Here is a 13,612-nt window from a genome sequence, read left to right as displayed (position 1 = left end):
AGTTTAAAACACAGTGAAAATATAAAAGGCAGGAATCATTTTGTGGCTGTTTAAATAAGCCAATAAAAATAGTTAAAATCGGTGTATTTAGTTATGTCTTTAATGAGCTTTCACACATTGAACAATCCATAAGAAAACACTGTAAACCTCTCATAAATACAGAGCAAAATACGGTTACATTTGTGCATTCAGTTAGTTTATTTCACAAAAATGAAGAAAAACTACAAAATTGTACTTTTTATATATAACTAAATAGAAATATTTGCATATCCAGCAAAAATAAGACATTTCAAAATTTTCTGAGAGATTGGGCTCGTTCATGAAACATTACATTTCTGTTTAAATACATTTAAACCCATTTTTACTTAAATTGTTGCATTCAATTGAATTTGACAATTTATTAAGGTTTTAATTAACGATTTACACAAATCCTTGTGTTTCGTAAACGAATCTAGTTGTTGTTTCATTTAGGTGTACATTGCTTGCATCAGTGATGTATTTTGTAAACATATTTTTAAAAGTGTTTTTTGGCTTTTTAATTTTTTTTTTTTTTTACAGATTAATCGGGGCCACTAATTCCTGAAACTCCTAAAGAGTCCTAAAACCATTGGCCCAAGTATATTTTTGTAGAAAAAAAATGTTGTTGTCTTGTTGATTTATATTACATTAGTAAAATTTAATTAGTAATTTGAAACATATAAATGTAGTACACATACAAACAGGATATATTCAGAAGAAAATGAAGTATAAGGATTTTACAAAATGGCCAAATCAGAAGAGTTAAGAGTGGGAACATTTGAATCTTGAATGTGGTTGCTATTTCCAAAAACACAATTCTGACCTTCAGAATTTTGACCTTTTGATTGACAGTTGACTCTTAACATGGTATCATCAGAGGGTGTATACATGTGAACCTCATAGGTCTTACTGTCCACTCTGAACATTGGGATGGTGCTTGCCAGACACATGTGATTTTCTTGGACATGATGATTATTGCCGGTTATCATCCATATGGCAGAGCCCGGCTGAGTCTGACATGTTCGGTGGTTGTCGGGTTGAAAATTGCGATTGTCGTAAATTTCCCGCTCTTTCACCTCAACATCCCTTGCCATTGCTTGAACATTATTGGCGTGACTGTTCTTCATGGCCTGCTCTTCTGGGCCTGATTTCTTGTTAGCTGGCGTGCCACTACACATGTCAAAAAAGGTCAGAAAAACTGGGATAAAAGTTAAGCCATGGAAGAGACCAGATAATATTACCAAGAACATAATTTTAAAGAAAGTTCTAAAGATGTAGTTCTTCGAAGCAGACAACACTACCACCCCAAGAATAGTAGACACAGCCCCCTGCAAAATAGGGTAACCTAAATGAAACAAGGCCTCCACTGCCTTTTCATTCGCACTGGGCTTTTTGTTGGAGACAAAGGTGTAAGATATATGAGCAGAGAAGTCTACAGAAAAACCAATGCAGACAACAAGAATGATCATGGAGATGGTGTCTAAATTAACATCCCATAATGCCATGAAACCAGTGACCCCCACAATGACTGATGCGATAGAAAAAGTCACCCAGAGAGAGCACAGAGGGTTTGGGATGAGGAGAAGGGAGATGAGCAACATTACGGCCGTCGTAACCGCAATGTTCTGGATGGTGTTGGTGACTATTACTGCATACTGGTCATGGTAGATGAAGGCAGGGTGGTAAACCAGTAAAGGAACAGGGCACTTTTGTGCTGTCTCTCTTAATTTATTCAACATATTCATCTCATCCAGGGCAGTAGAGATATTTACGGTCTGGATGAAAAAGCGAGACGCGTGAATGGAGTTGTTGGTGAAATTGACGTCCTGTTTGAAATCGGAATAAAATCGCAGGAATGATCCCAAATTATCTTTGAAGACATCTTCAGCACTCAGATTGAGTTTTGAGTGATATCCATAGTACTTATATGATTTGATCCAGGAGGTGAATATATCCTTTTCAATGAAAGATAAATTTTTGAAATCTTCAATGCAAGTTTCAAGATCTGACATGTACTTTTCATCCCAGTACGGAAATTCCCGTCGGATGACAACCATGATGTTTGGGCCATATTCAGAGAAATATGCCTTCTCGTTGTCGTAGTATTTTACCACATAAGAATCATCGGCTGCCAAATTACGAAGATCGATTCCTTCTTGAATTTGGAAGCAGCCATAAATGCTGATAATCAAATAGATGCAATAAAGCACAATCACAAAGACCTTTGTCCACGATTTTGTCAGAAAAGGGCCGTAGTATTTTTTAAAGAAGTGATTCATGGGCTGTACCTCCTCCTTGCCAGTGTGATGGTCGTAAGCGCCTCCCACGCAACATAATTCATACCACTTCGACTGACCTATAGGGCACTCCTCTGGTACTTCCTTGCAGGTCAGCCAGTGCTTGTTGCTGTTCTCTCGCCGTCCGTTAAGAACGAGGAACGCTCCGAAAAATGTGATGCTGTAGATGTAGCAGAAGAGGATGGAGGTGCTGGTGTACAAGCAGAAGGAGCGGACGGACCGGAAAGGCGTCATGAGGCCGATGTAGAAAGCGAGCACGTCCGTGAGCGTTGTGATGGTGATCGAAATGGCCGCCTCTTTGTACGTCTTAGACAGTCGAGTCTCTACTTGATCGTGAACATTCGTCTGCTGCCAGCAGGAGATGAGGATGAACATGTCGTCCACTCCAATCCCTATTTAAAACACAACAGAAAATCCCTGTTAAATTAAAGGGATAGATCACCTAAAAATGTTTATTCTGTCATTATTTACTCACCCTCATGTTGTTCCAAACTTGTAAGACTTTCGTTCATCTTTGGAACACAAATGAAGATCTTTTTAATGAAATCTGAGAGCTTTCTGTTCCTCCATTGACAGCTACGCAACTACCACTTTGACACTTCAAAAAGTTCATATAGAAATCATAAAACGAATCCATATGAATTGAGCGGTTTATTCCAAATTTTCTGAAGAGACTTGATCGCTTTATATGATAAACAGATTGAATTTAGGCTTTTATTCACATATAAACATTCATCAACTCACACATCAGTTGTGGAAATGGAAGTTCAAGCATGTTCCCTTGATGTGCGAGAACCAATGAGGTTTATTCTCGTGTTACGCAGCACGTTTGAGCTTCTGCAAGAACCAATGAGGTTTGTTCTTGTGTGTCAAGCAGGTTCGGTTGAGCTTTTTTTATGTTCACTAATCAATATTTAAATGTGAATAAAAGCCTAAATTAAAACTGTTCATCAAATAAAGCGATCATGTCTCTTCAGAAAATTTGGACTAAACCACTCAATTCATATGGATTAGTTTTACAATCTCTTTATGAGCTTTTTAAAGTGTCAAAATGGTAGTTGCGTAGCTGTTAATGGAGGGATAGAAGCTCTCAGATTTAATTCAAATGTCTTAATTTGAGTTTTGAAAATGAATGAAAGTCTTACAGGTTTGGAACGACATGAGGATTTCATGATAGAATTTAATTTTTGGGTGAACTAATCCTTTAACATAGTACAGCACTGGTTTAATGAAGTTATTACCTAATATTAGGAATGGAGAATTAGCAACTGTCATGACAAATGGGACACCAATGTGTAACATCATCCCAAAAGCCGACAGAACAGCCAGTCCAGCGGAGAGCACCCCAAATGTTGCAACCCATACTTTATTTCTGACACAGTCAAACCTGGAAAACAGACAAAATATATTTGCATATATTTGAAAGAATTTCTCATGGTTAAATACAACATACAAATCATTTTCAAACAAGATTCCTTAATTCATTTTGAATACAGTAGGGATTCTAGAGTTGAACAAATCAGGTGTGCATTAAAATTAGCCTATCTAGACTGATCATCAAAAATATCCTAACTATTCAGGTTAACATAGCCTACCTCAAACAAGAAAGAATTGAGAATGCAATGGCAATGACATATGTGATAGAGAAGAGGGGAATCACATCCCTTGTGTTTGCCTCAAATTCCACCTGCCTTGACAGAGATGTGGAATGGGTCACCTGAGGAAAATGATCATACTAACATACATTACCATTATACGGACATCATCGTTTCAGATTTAAAGAATAGTTACATCAGGAGAGCATTTTAACAAACTTAAAAGCATTTTGTGACAACTAGCAACTTTACCATCAATAAAGTCCTCAAACAGTACATACATAAATATGACCTACCTTAATGAAGTTTAGTGATAAATTAGATGGAAAAACCTTAAGGAATTCGTTCAGCCATAAATCTGTTCTGGTACGATTATCCTCCTTCAGGAAATATAACAGGCGCACTGACTTTGCACTTTTAATAACAGTGGAGTTTATATTCACTCCACCAACCGAATAGCCCAGGAAAATGTACGAGAATCCGAAACGAAAGAACGGGAAGGTGAGCTCGGTCTTTTCTAAATTGTTACCATAATATTTGTAAATATCCAGTATCTTGTTAGGTATGCATTTCTTGTACCGTCTTGCGCAAAGTCCCTCAAAAGTGAGCACCTCGTGACCCATAGCCACATTCAGCTCCTTGACCTTCCTGTCTAAAGTGACTATCTCCTGAAAGGCAGCATCTGTGAGGATGTTGGAGGATCTTGATACCGCTATGAAGGACGCGTAAACTCCATCCGTGTAGAGTCTTTGGTTGGAGAACACCGAGTCGTTCTGCGGAAAGTTTTCCTGCACAAACTGCCTCTCCAGTTTGGCAGGACCGTTCACAGGTGTGAACTGATCCTCAATGTCATTGGCCTCACGTTCTTCTAAGAAATAAAACCCACTCCCCAGCACCGCAGAGATCACCAGAGGAGAGATGAAGAACCACCACGGGTAAGTTCCCACAAAGCGGCCGAACTTCTGGAAGCAGATGGAGATCGGCTTCTCCACGCAGTCTGTGGTGCATCCAGCCATGTTCACCGGCATTTTGAAGGATTAAAGGGAAAAAGTTAAGGGGGAGCTAAATGGATTAAATTAACATAAAACTCAGTTTCTCTATATCAGTATTGTGGTTGAAGCATGAAAAGTTATAACTATAAACTAGTTCAAATTTGATTTAGAAAGAGCATAATGCATGCGGAGTATTTGAATATCCTGACGCATTTTTGCGTGAAAATCTACAGGGAATAAGCCGAGAGCGACCACTGACGGGCACATGCAGAAAATTATATTTAGACTGACAAAATAGCCACAAACGCAAAAAACGTTCCTGTTTTTGTAGGAGTGTGCTTTAATTAAGCTTGATGCATGAGTTATTAAATAATGCATTATAAAATAAGTTATTTAGCATTATTTTATTAAAAATCGAATGTTGAATGTGCAGCATTAGCTATACATAAAAGGGCAGGGCACTAGGCCTAGTAGTGAGGTAAATTAAAATTATTAATTAAATATTTGTTGAAGTTATTGTAACTGTCTTCCCAGAACATTAAATAATCAGTCACATGATCTGATCTGTATTTCATAAAAAGTTACATTTCTTGCTGATTTAATGAAGGTTTATATGCTGGGTTCAAACCATGTCGTAATTGCCGTAAATAAGAGAAGACAACACGTGACGCTGTAGGCTTACGCCGGTTTCACACCGCAAGCGTCAGCGGCGCGTGAGCAGCACGTATTTTTTTCGGCGTCCATGTTAATCAATGAGTGCATTCACACCGCACGCAGAAGCGGCGCGGCAGCGCGTAGCAGGAGCAGAGCAGGAACAGCAGTGCGGCGATAGTTTCGGCGCCCAGTCTATTTTTAACGCGCCGCTTACGCTGAATTAAAGTGACACGCATTGATCAAGGCCAAAATACACCGCAGTTTTACCCCAAAAGCGCATTGATGATATCTATTGTGTTTTAAACAGTCACTCAAATGACCAACAGCAATTTAAAAAGAAAACAAATGTCCAAAAACAAACTTGTTGCCCGAACAATAAAAACAAAGACGAATCAAAAGTTATATAAATGAAATGATTAATAAAATAAGCTTCTTGACAAGTCTTTTCTCTTAAATGTATTTGTAAACGAAATAAAGCAATGCCAACTTACCCTGATTATAGAGTACTCTGTCTATACACACGCTGCGGTTCAGCCGCGCGTGACAAACGCTGCCAGTGTGAAAGCAAAACGCTCGTGTCCTGCTCCTGCTCACCATATGCACTGCTCCTGCGCTGCTTACGCTCTGCTAATGCATGCAGTGTGAAACCGGCGTTAGAGCTGTTCATGTCCTCGGATTCGGACTTAAATGTTTATTTTGCTCAAAATAAATCTGCAGTGGTCATGTGGTACAAAGTCGTAGCTCTCAAAAATTTGGAGTCTAAAATTGTAATTACGACCCAGACAGCAATAGTGTTGGCCACATCTGGGTCATGTGGATTCCACTGGTACCAGATCTGGGCCTACATGTTGTCTGGGGACTTCTACGATCACGTGAATGCTTTTTACAAGTCAGAATAGTTAGTGAACGCAGCAGTATCCCACATAATTAATAGGCCTATAAATTTGAAAAAAGTTTAAAAAGCTAAAAACTCTCATAAATGAAGGTTCTTTATTTGGACTTCATCAGATTCAGCAAAGAATCCTCTTCAAAAACATTTGGCTGTACAGGGCTGAATTGGCGTTATGGTTCTTTGGAGATTATGCTGTTTTCACGCCATGCCGTAATTATCGTAAATAAAGCGCCATCTGCTCTCTAATTTGATATCATAAGCCGATCTGTCGGCACAGCGCCGCTTCAAGTCGAACACACCTTTTGCAGTGGTCATGTGGTACAGCTGCATGGTACAAGTTAGCTTTTTATAAACATTTTAGAGTTTACACGTTGTAATTACAAGTTCTACAAGCATGTGAAGGCTTTTTACAGTTCAGAATCATTCCGTAACTACGCACCTTTAAAAACATTCTTTCTGTCACATTATTGGTTCTTCAGGTTAGTAGCATATTTCTGGGGTCTTTAAAGCAAGATGGTTTTCTAAACAACTAGAGAATAAAAAGTTTGTGTAAATGGTTATCAAATGGCCACCAAACTGTAAAACCTTTTTGGTTCTGATTGGAACCTTTAGAGTGAATGAATATTAGGCTAACATCCCTGCATAAATAAACTATTTCAGCTCAAATGCTATGTTAGAAATGTAGACCAGTTGATTTAAGGCGAAAACAGGACTTACGTCGCGGTTTCTGCTCCTTTTGCTCCATCAGGACAGAGTGATGTGAGGAGAGAATGACATGCAAGTTCATTACTGAACACAGAGCTCCATTCATGCCTTTCAATTACCTCAGTGGTTAATTGCCTCAACAAAAGTGGCTTCCATTCTCATAGCGCTTGTGATTTGCCAGTAGGGGCCTCAAATTATTATCATGCTCTTTTGTTTGTACAGCTCTTATTTTACTGTATCAAAGAGTACCTTACTTGGAACATGTTCAAACACATCTGTTTGGTTGAAATATCAAAAAAAAAAAAAAAAAAAAAAATTATTTCATTTAATGTTGCAGTTTTAGTTTTTTCCTGAGAAATAAGATACAACAGGCCATGTACATTTTTGTTGAGCACTAGGTGGTGCTAAGTGACCATTTTTCATATTCCCCTGCATCACTGTTGGGCAATGAGTTGTTGTTATGGTGATGGGTCACAAGGAGAGAAAAGCTGCAGTTGAAGGTCGTCATGGAGACTGGGTGAGGGGAAGGCAGAGCTGATTAAAGGTTGTCATGGTGACTGGGTCAGGGTGAAAATAAAGATGAGAGATTGCCATGGATACCGAATCAGGAAGAGTTGCTGCACTGGCATCTTTTTATAGTATCATGTATATATATATATATATATATATATATATATATATATATATATATATATAAATGTTTGTAAATATATCGCTTTCACAGCACTTTATATATATATATATATATATATATATATATATATATATATATATATATATATATATAAAGTTTTTTGACATTGTGTTTGTCTAAAGAAAAAATATGTAAAATGTACAATATTCATATGAGACATATTAAACAAATATATGTATAAATATCCATAGCCTTTTATTGGAAATACTTGGATACAAAAAAATCTAATGTATTAAATATATATTTACATAAACTCTTAGTGCATTTTCAACTACCTGAATCTGGCATCTAATACATAATTTAGTGCATACATATGTACCTTAATTACTATATATAAGCAACCTGAAACCAAAAACTACAAAATATGTTTTAAATTTCACATAATGTAAAGCCCATCATATTGGATTATATTTGGTAGTCTTTCAGTTCTCATTTTGATATTATGTTAATATAAAGTAGTAGTATTTCTGATTTTGACAGATGGGCCAATCTCAGGCAGACTGCAATAAAACTTGAAGTCATCAGGAAGAGAGTTGAGTTTTCATTCCCATGTGATGCCGAGGATCTTACAGCTGAGTTCCCAGAGGCGCTGGGCCGTCTCATCATCCATGGCAGCCCGGGAGCATTTAGCAGGAGCGCAGTCACTGCGTGGAGAGCAGAAAACAGGTGAGAATGTGCTACCATCGTCTCACAGCGGTGCTTCATTTGTAAATGAATAATTGCAGGATGAAAAACAGCAATTAAAAGGTGACAATACAACTTCAGTTTTCCAGGAGAATACAAAGACTAAACGGTGATGGCACAATAAAAGCATCATTCACAAGTTTCTGCACGGCCCTAACTTCATCTTAGTGTATTATTATTATGTTATGTGTATAGCTACACTGAGACCAAATATCATTCAGTTGATCAGTAGGCGCGTTTCCATTACAGATTTGATTTTTTCTAAATGTCGACAAAAAACTATTTCTAAATGACGGCGTTTCCATTAACCGATGTTATGCGACTAAAACGTAATTTTTTCCTCTCGCGATAAGTAAAATCATTCCAAAAACCATAGCAACGGACGTTGGTAGGTTTATGTACTATATCCCAGCCACTGCACTAGCCATTATTATTAATCGAAGGAGATGTATGTGTGTTTTCAAAGCATTAATGGTAAGGAACGACCCTTATTATAGGCTACTTGTGGGCGGCACATATGAGGTGTTTCTGAGTGTTTATCCCTCATATCTGCTTCGAGGTCTTGATTGTGGCATTTATTTGAGGTTTAAAATCCATTATTCCTGTCATTCTTTTGTCTTTTATGAATTTAATAAAAAACTCTGTCTCGTATTCTGTCCAAACACACCGCGTCATCTACGTCAGGTGACCTGGAAATGCACAAAAACTGTTTCCATAGCAGTTTTGCGAAATATTTCTTTTTCGAATTGCATGAAAAACCATTGTTTCCATTGGGCGTATTTTCAATTCGCAATTTGAAGGTTAATGGAAACGCGTTTACCGATATTCTCTCTTGGCTCTTCCATTAAATCGAACTGTAGTTGCTTGTGTCTCCCGCTATCCAGGTGTCTCTGGATCTCTTTTGATCAGAAACACCATCAGCTTTACTCGCGGATATGAAAAATGTAAATATGCTTGACTGTCTTTTTTTTTTTTTTTTTTTTTTTTTTTTACATTTTGGTGATAGTAACTTTTTTTTTTTCAAATAATTAATCAGGTATATACACTCTCTCTAAACATTAAGCTACTCACTGCGCGCAAAACAATAAGCACCGACCAATGAGAGTGATTTTGAACTAAAGAAAGCTGATTGGTCAAAACTATGTTGAGGGCCAATAGCGATACATGAATACAAATACATCCGCATAAACTGGCGCTCGCTCTGTGTCGCCAGGGCCGGCTCTAGGTAATTTGGTGCCAAAGGCGAGAGTGTCTGTCCGCGGCGCCCAGCAACGGCTCAGGACCGTGTTCAAAATCCTGCCGCGCCACAGAGCGCCATTTACATAGTTTTATATTAAATTTACATTTATGTGTCTCAAATCTTAGTTAATGTATATACGAACTTTACCCTGTGCTGCAATATACATTTAGTTTTATATTTATTTACAGAAATCAGAAAATTGCTGATGTTATCGGATTTTCAGGTGAGAGTTGTCCTAGACGTGGCGCGGCGCGGCGCTGAGCTGCGCGTCCGGTGTGCGACCCACTTCAGAGTGACTGTGTCGCCTGTCGGCAAAGCCAGCCCTGTGTGTCGCTGTCACTCTCACACGCATGCACTGTCACCATGTTATGCACTTGTTAATGTCGGATCATTTAAAGCCAAATCCAAAATCGGACATTTTCCAGAACAGGATCCAGCTCAAATTAAGCACCGTCTAATCGACTATTTAAAACATGACTGAACTGTAGCTGTTAGTTTTATGAAACATCATGATATCAGAGTTAAAAGATTATCAGCAGTAACTGAATGCGGTATGACAGTGATATTGAACTGAAAGATAACAGAACATGACCTATTGGACTTTTGTGTGTTCACGCTGTACTATAGAGGTAGATGAAATTACATGGTAAGCTCTACTGCAATTTCGGTAAAACTTGAAAAATGAAAATCCACTGACCTGTAATATTTGCCGCTCTCTGTCTCCAGTTCAGGGGCCACGGCGCAGTAGATGGTGGTCTGAGCTCCCTGCACAGATGTTTTGGTGAAGGGCTTTGCCAACCACATGGCGGCTTGCTGAGCTTTATTCAAGTGCCTCCACAGTTCAGTCTGAACCACACCAGGATGGAGAGCATACGCTGTTATTCCAGTACCTGAGAAAATACCAGACGAGAAATCATCTAACATCATATTATTGGACTAGAATAATGTAAAGTACAAATGCACAACCCACGACACGGTCAGATATTATCCAGGATCAGGGGCAAAAAATGGCACAGAAATGAATTTAAAATGTGTTTTATTTTCTTTTTTATTCAATTACAGTGCTATGCATAAGTTTAGACACCCATACTAAAGTTGACTAAAAAGAGGAATAAAAAATCATCTTTTGGAAACTGAACTTAATGCCTTAATTAAAAAAATTAGGAAAAATCCAACCTTTAAGGACACCAATTTTCTTTGTGAATGAATAATGTATCGTAAATAAATAAATGTTCTTCCTTAAAATACAGGGTGCATAAGTTTGGACACCCCTATGTTAAATTCCCATAGAGGCAGGCAGATTTTTATTTTTAAGTATTTTTTTTTTTTAGGATACTATGCATCCTGATAAAGTTCCCTTGGCCGTTGGAATTAAAATAGCCCCACATCATCACATAGCCTTCACCATACCTAGAGATTGGCATGGTTTTATTTCAGTTAGCCTAATAGCTAACTAATTTGATTTGCATTGAGAGATGATCTTATGGAAAGTACCCCATGCCAATCTCTAGGTATGGTGAAGGCTATGTGATGATGTGGGGCTATTTTAATTCCAAAGGCCAAGGGAACTTTATCAGGATGCATAGTATCCTAAAAAAAAAAGAAAAAAAAAATACTTAAAAATAAAAATCTGCCTGCCTCTATGGGAATTTAACATAGGGGTGTCCAAACTTATGCACCCTGTATTTTAAGGAAGAACATTTATTTATTTACGATACATTATTCATTCACAAAGAAAATTGGTGTCCTTAAAGGTTGGATTTTTCCTAATTTTTTTAATTAAGGCATTAAGTTCAATTTCCAAAAGATGATTTTTTATTCCTCTTTTTAGTCAACTTTAGCATGGGTGTCTAAACTTATGCATAGCACTGTATATTATTTAAAATTATATTTTATAATCTATTTTAGTTCTATGAAGCTGGTTTAGGCATTTTAGTGATATTTAAATAATTTATTAAAAAGTTAATTGAGTGAAAAAATTAAAGATTATTTAGACACTAAAGAATAATAGAAAAACAAATAATAAGTAAAATAATACATTTTAAAATAATAAAAATATATACAAATTAAAAACATAGAGCTTAAACATTTAAATAAATAAAAAACATACAATGTAAATTTGACAGACCTTCTAGTCTTTTGGCCAACGTGCGAGTGAACAGAACGTTTGCCAGCTTGCTCTGGCTGTAGGCTTTGTTTTTATCATAGTTCTTCTCACTGTTGATGTCCTCCAGGTTGATGGTCCCCCATTGGTGTGCCATGGACGAGACATTAATAATCCTTGCGGGCGTTGATCTTTTAATTAAATCCAATAACAGGTATGTCAACAGGAAGTGACCTACAGGAAGAAGGACAGCTCTGATGTCTCCCTTAATTTCTTTTAAGGTTTAAAAAAGGTGACAGATTTGGACAAATTAGATACGCTTACCCATGTGGTTCACCCCTATTTGCATTTCGAAACCATCTGCTGTCTTTCCGTAAGGACAAACCATCACACCAGCGTTATTGATTAAGATGTTGACTTGTTTCTCCTCTGAAAGACAATTCCAGATGCATCAGTGTAGTGCTATATGAGGAAGACATTTATAGAGGAATTTTTATAAGTCACCTTTATTGATTTTTTCTGCAAATTCTCTGATTGATTTGGAATCTGCGAGGTCAAGTCTGTTGGTAACAACATCCTGGTTTCCTGAAGCATCCTTAACTTCCTTCAGGGCTGCATCTGCTTTCTCCAGATCTCGGCATGCCATAATGATCCGTGCTCCTAAAGAAATGACAGCAGAAAGACAAAAATTTTCCATATGACAATATATTAATATTAAACTTTATAGAAATAGGGTTTCCTACCTCTCTTTGCCAGGTCAATGGCTGTCTCTTTGCCAATTCCAGTATTAGCTCCAGTTATTATAACAATTTTACCGTCAAGTCTGGCATCAGATGACCACGACCGAAACATATTTCTGAGGGGAAAAGGAAAGGATAAAGGTAATTATATTTCATATTACTCAACTTGGTTTCTATGGGCGTTGATTTGAAATCATTGAACTAGTTTCGCGTGATCAATTCAAAAGTAATAAAACATGTTTTCATAATCCTTCGTTTTTGCCCAGTCATGTCTGGTCAGTCCTGTATTCAAACCATCAGAAATATTTCATCATATATGAATGAAAATACCTTTGCTTTAACGTTACTTCCTCGACACAAGGTATTGTGCAACATTTCACTGTCAACATCTACTATAACAGCGATTAAATATAATATATACAGTTCTGTACATACCTTAGTGCTTGCATTTTACGATGATTTGTATCCAGAAACAAAAAATAAATTTTATAAAAACAAGTTAGTGGGATTACGCAGAAATCAATTGAGTAGCTTAGATCAAAACGCTCGCACTATCGCTAGTGGGAGGAGTCAGATGACGTACAAGGAAGAATCGTGGAGTTGTAGTTTGGGATTGGTCAGAGACAGTAAACCCCGCCCTTTATTACGTGGTTTTATTTTTTATTCTATTTAAACATTAATTCTTGAAGTCAAAAATATTTTTGATTTTTATATTTATTATATGTCAACTTATATACCAGTAGTATCTGGAAAACGGAGAGAATGGGCATATTTTACATTTTAAAATGACTAGACGATGTGATTCTTAGTTTAACCAGGAGATGTCAGTAGAGGAATGGTAAAGAAATAAGCAGGCGTCTGAATATTTGCTTTGTATACAATTGACTTAAAGTGGGATATTTTGCATATTTCTAATGTAATAAAAACATATTTATATTGTATTATACTTATCAGCAATATCATGTTCTCTTGATCTCCATTCCATTTTCACCATTTT

At 37.1% G+C, this 13,612-nt stretch overlaps 2 protein-coding genes and 1 long non-coding RNA gene across 4 annotated transcripts; 1 reads left to right on the top strand and 2 right to left on the bottom strand.

Annotated features, from left to right (window-relative positions):
- Window positions 1-79: 79 nt before the first annotated feature.
- On the bottom strand, window positions 80-7,203 carry ptchd3a (patched domain containing 3a). Of its 2 annotated transcripts, XM_079862382.1 has the most exons (5): window positions 7,166-7,203; window positions 4,207-4,907; window positions 3,911-4,032; window positions 3,557-3,702; window positions 80-2,707 (listed from the first exon to the last, which is right to left on the bottom strand). In XM_079862382.1, exons 1-5 carry the CDS (start codon window positions 7,191-7,193, stop codon window positions 756-758), a joined length of 2,949 nt encoding a protein of 982 aa, XP_079718508.1. In that variant the 5' UTR covers window positions 7,194-7,203; the 3' UTR covers window positions 80-755. The 2 variants fall into 2 exon arrangements, with proteins under 2 accessions (XP_079718508.1, XP_079718507.1); XM_079862381.1 differs by lacking the exon at window positions 7,166-7,203 and having other exon boundaries at window positions 87-2,707; window positions 4,207-5,133.
- LOC307153168 lies at window positions 4,777-8,487 on the top strand. The gene is made up of 2 exons (XR_013820117.1): window positions 4,777-4,845; window positions 8,328-8,487. It is a non-coding gene; the product is annotated as an uncharacterized lncRNA (long non-coding RNA).
- On the bottom strand, window positions 8,027-13,177 carry rdh12l (retinol dehydrogenase 12, like). The gene is made up of 7 exons (XM_079862383.1): window positions 13,051-13,177; window positions 12,619-12,731; window positions 12,380-12,535; window positions 12,200-12,304; window positions 11,900-12,109; window positions 10,469-10,661; window positions 8,027-8,491 (listed from the first exon to the last, which is right to left on the bottom strand). Exons 1-7 carry the CDS (start codon window positions 13,062-13,064, stop codon window positions 8,389-8,391), a joined length of 894 nt encoding a protein of 297 aa, XP_079718509.1. The 5' UTR covers window positions 13,065-13,177; the 3' UTR covers window positions 8,027-8,388.
- Window positions 13,178-13,612: the final 435 nt, after the last annotated feature.

This window comes from Squalius cephalus (genome assembly GCF_949319135.1).
Source record: "Squalius cephalus genome assembly, chromosome: 25".
Classification (NCBI taxonomy): Eukaryota; Metazoa; Chordata; class Actinopteri; order Cypriniformes; family Leuciscidae; genus Squalius; species Squalius cephalus.
The sequence above is the reverse complement of the archived record's forward strand: the minus strand, read 5'-3'. Positions and strand labels throughout refer to the sequence as shown.

Bases quoted from the DNA above. Each gene is read 5' to 3' on its own strand.
- ptchd3a (XM_079862381.1), bottom strand. From the start codon at position 4,938: ATGCCGGTGAACATGGCTGGATGCACCACAGACTGCGTGGAGAAGCCG. The intron at 3,703-3,910 runs GTAGGCTATGTT...TCTGTTTTCCAG, and splicing joins TCAATTCTTTCTTGTTTGAG to GTTTGACTGTGTCAGAAATA. The intron at 2,708-3,556 runs GTAATAACTTCA...TGTTTTAAATAG, and splicing joins TTCTCCATTCCTAATATTAG to GGATTGGAGTGGACGACATG.
- rdh12l (XM_079862383.1), bottom strand. The intron at 12,305-12,379 runs GTGACTTATAAA...ATTGTCTTTCAG, and splicing joins TGCAGAAAAAATCAATAAAG to AGGAGAAACAAGTCAACATC. The intron at 12,110-12,199 runs GTAAGCGTATCT...TTCTTCCTGTAG, and splicing joins AATAGGGGTGAACCACATGG to GTCACTTCCTGTTGACATAC.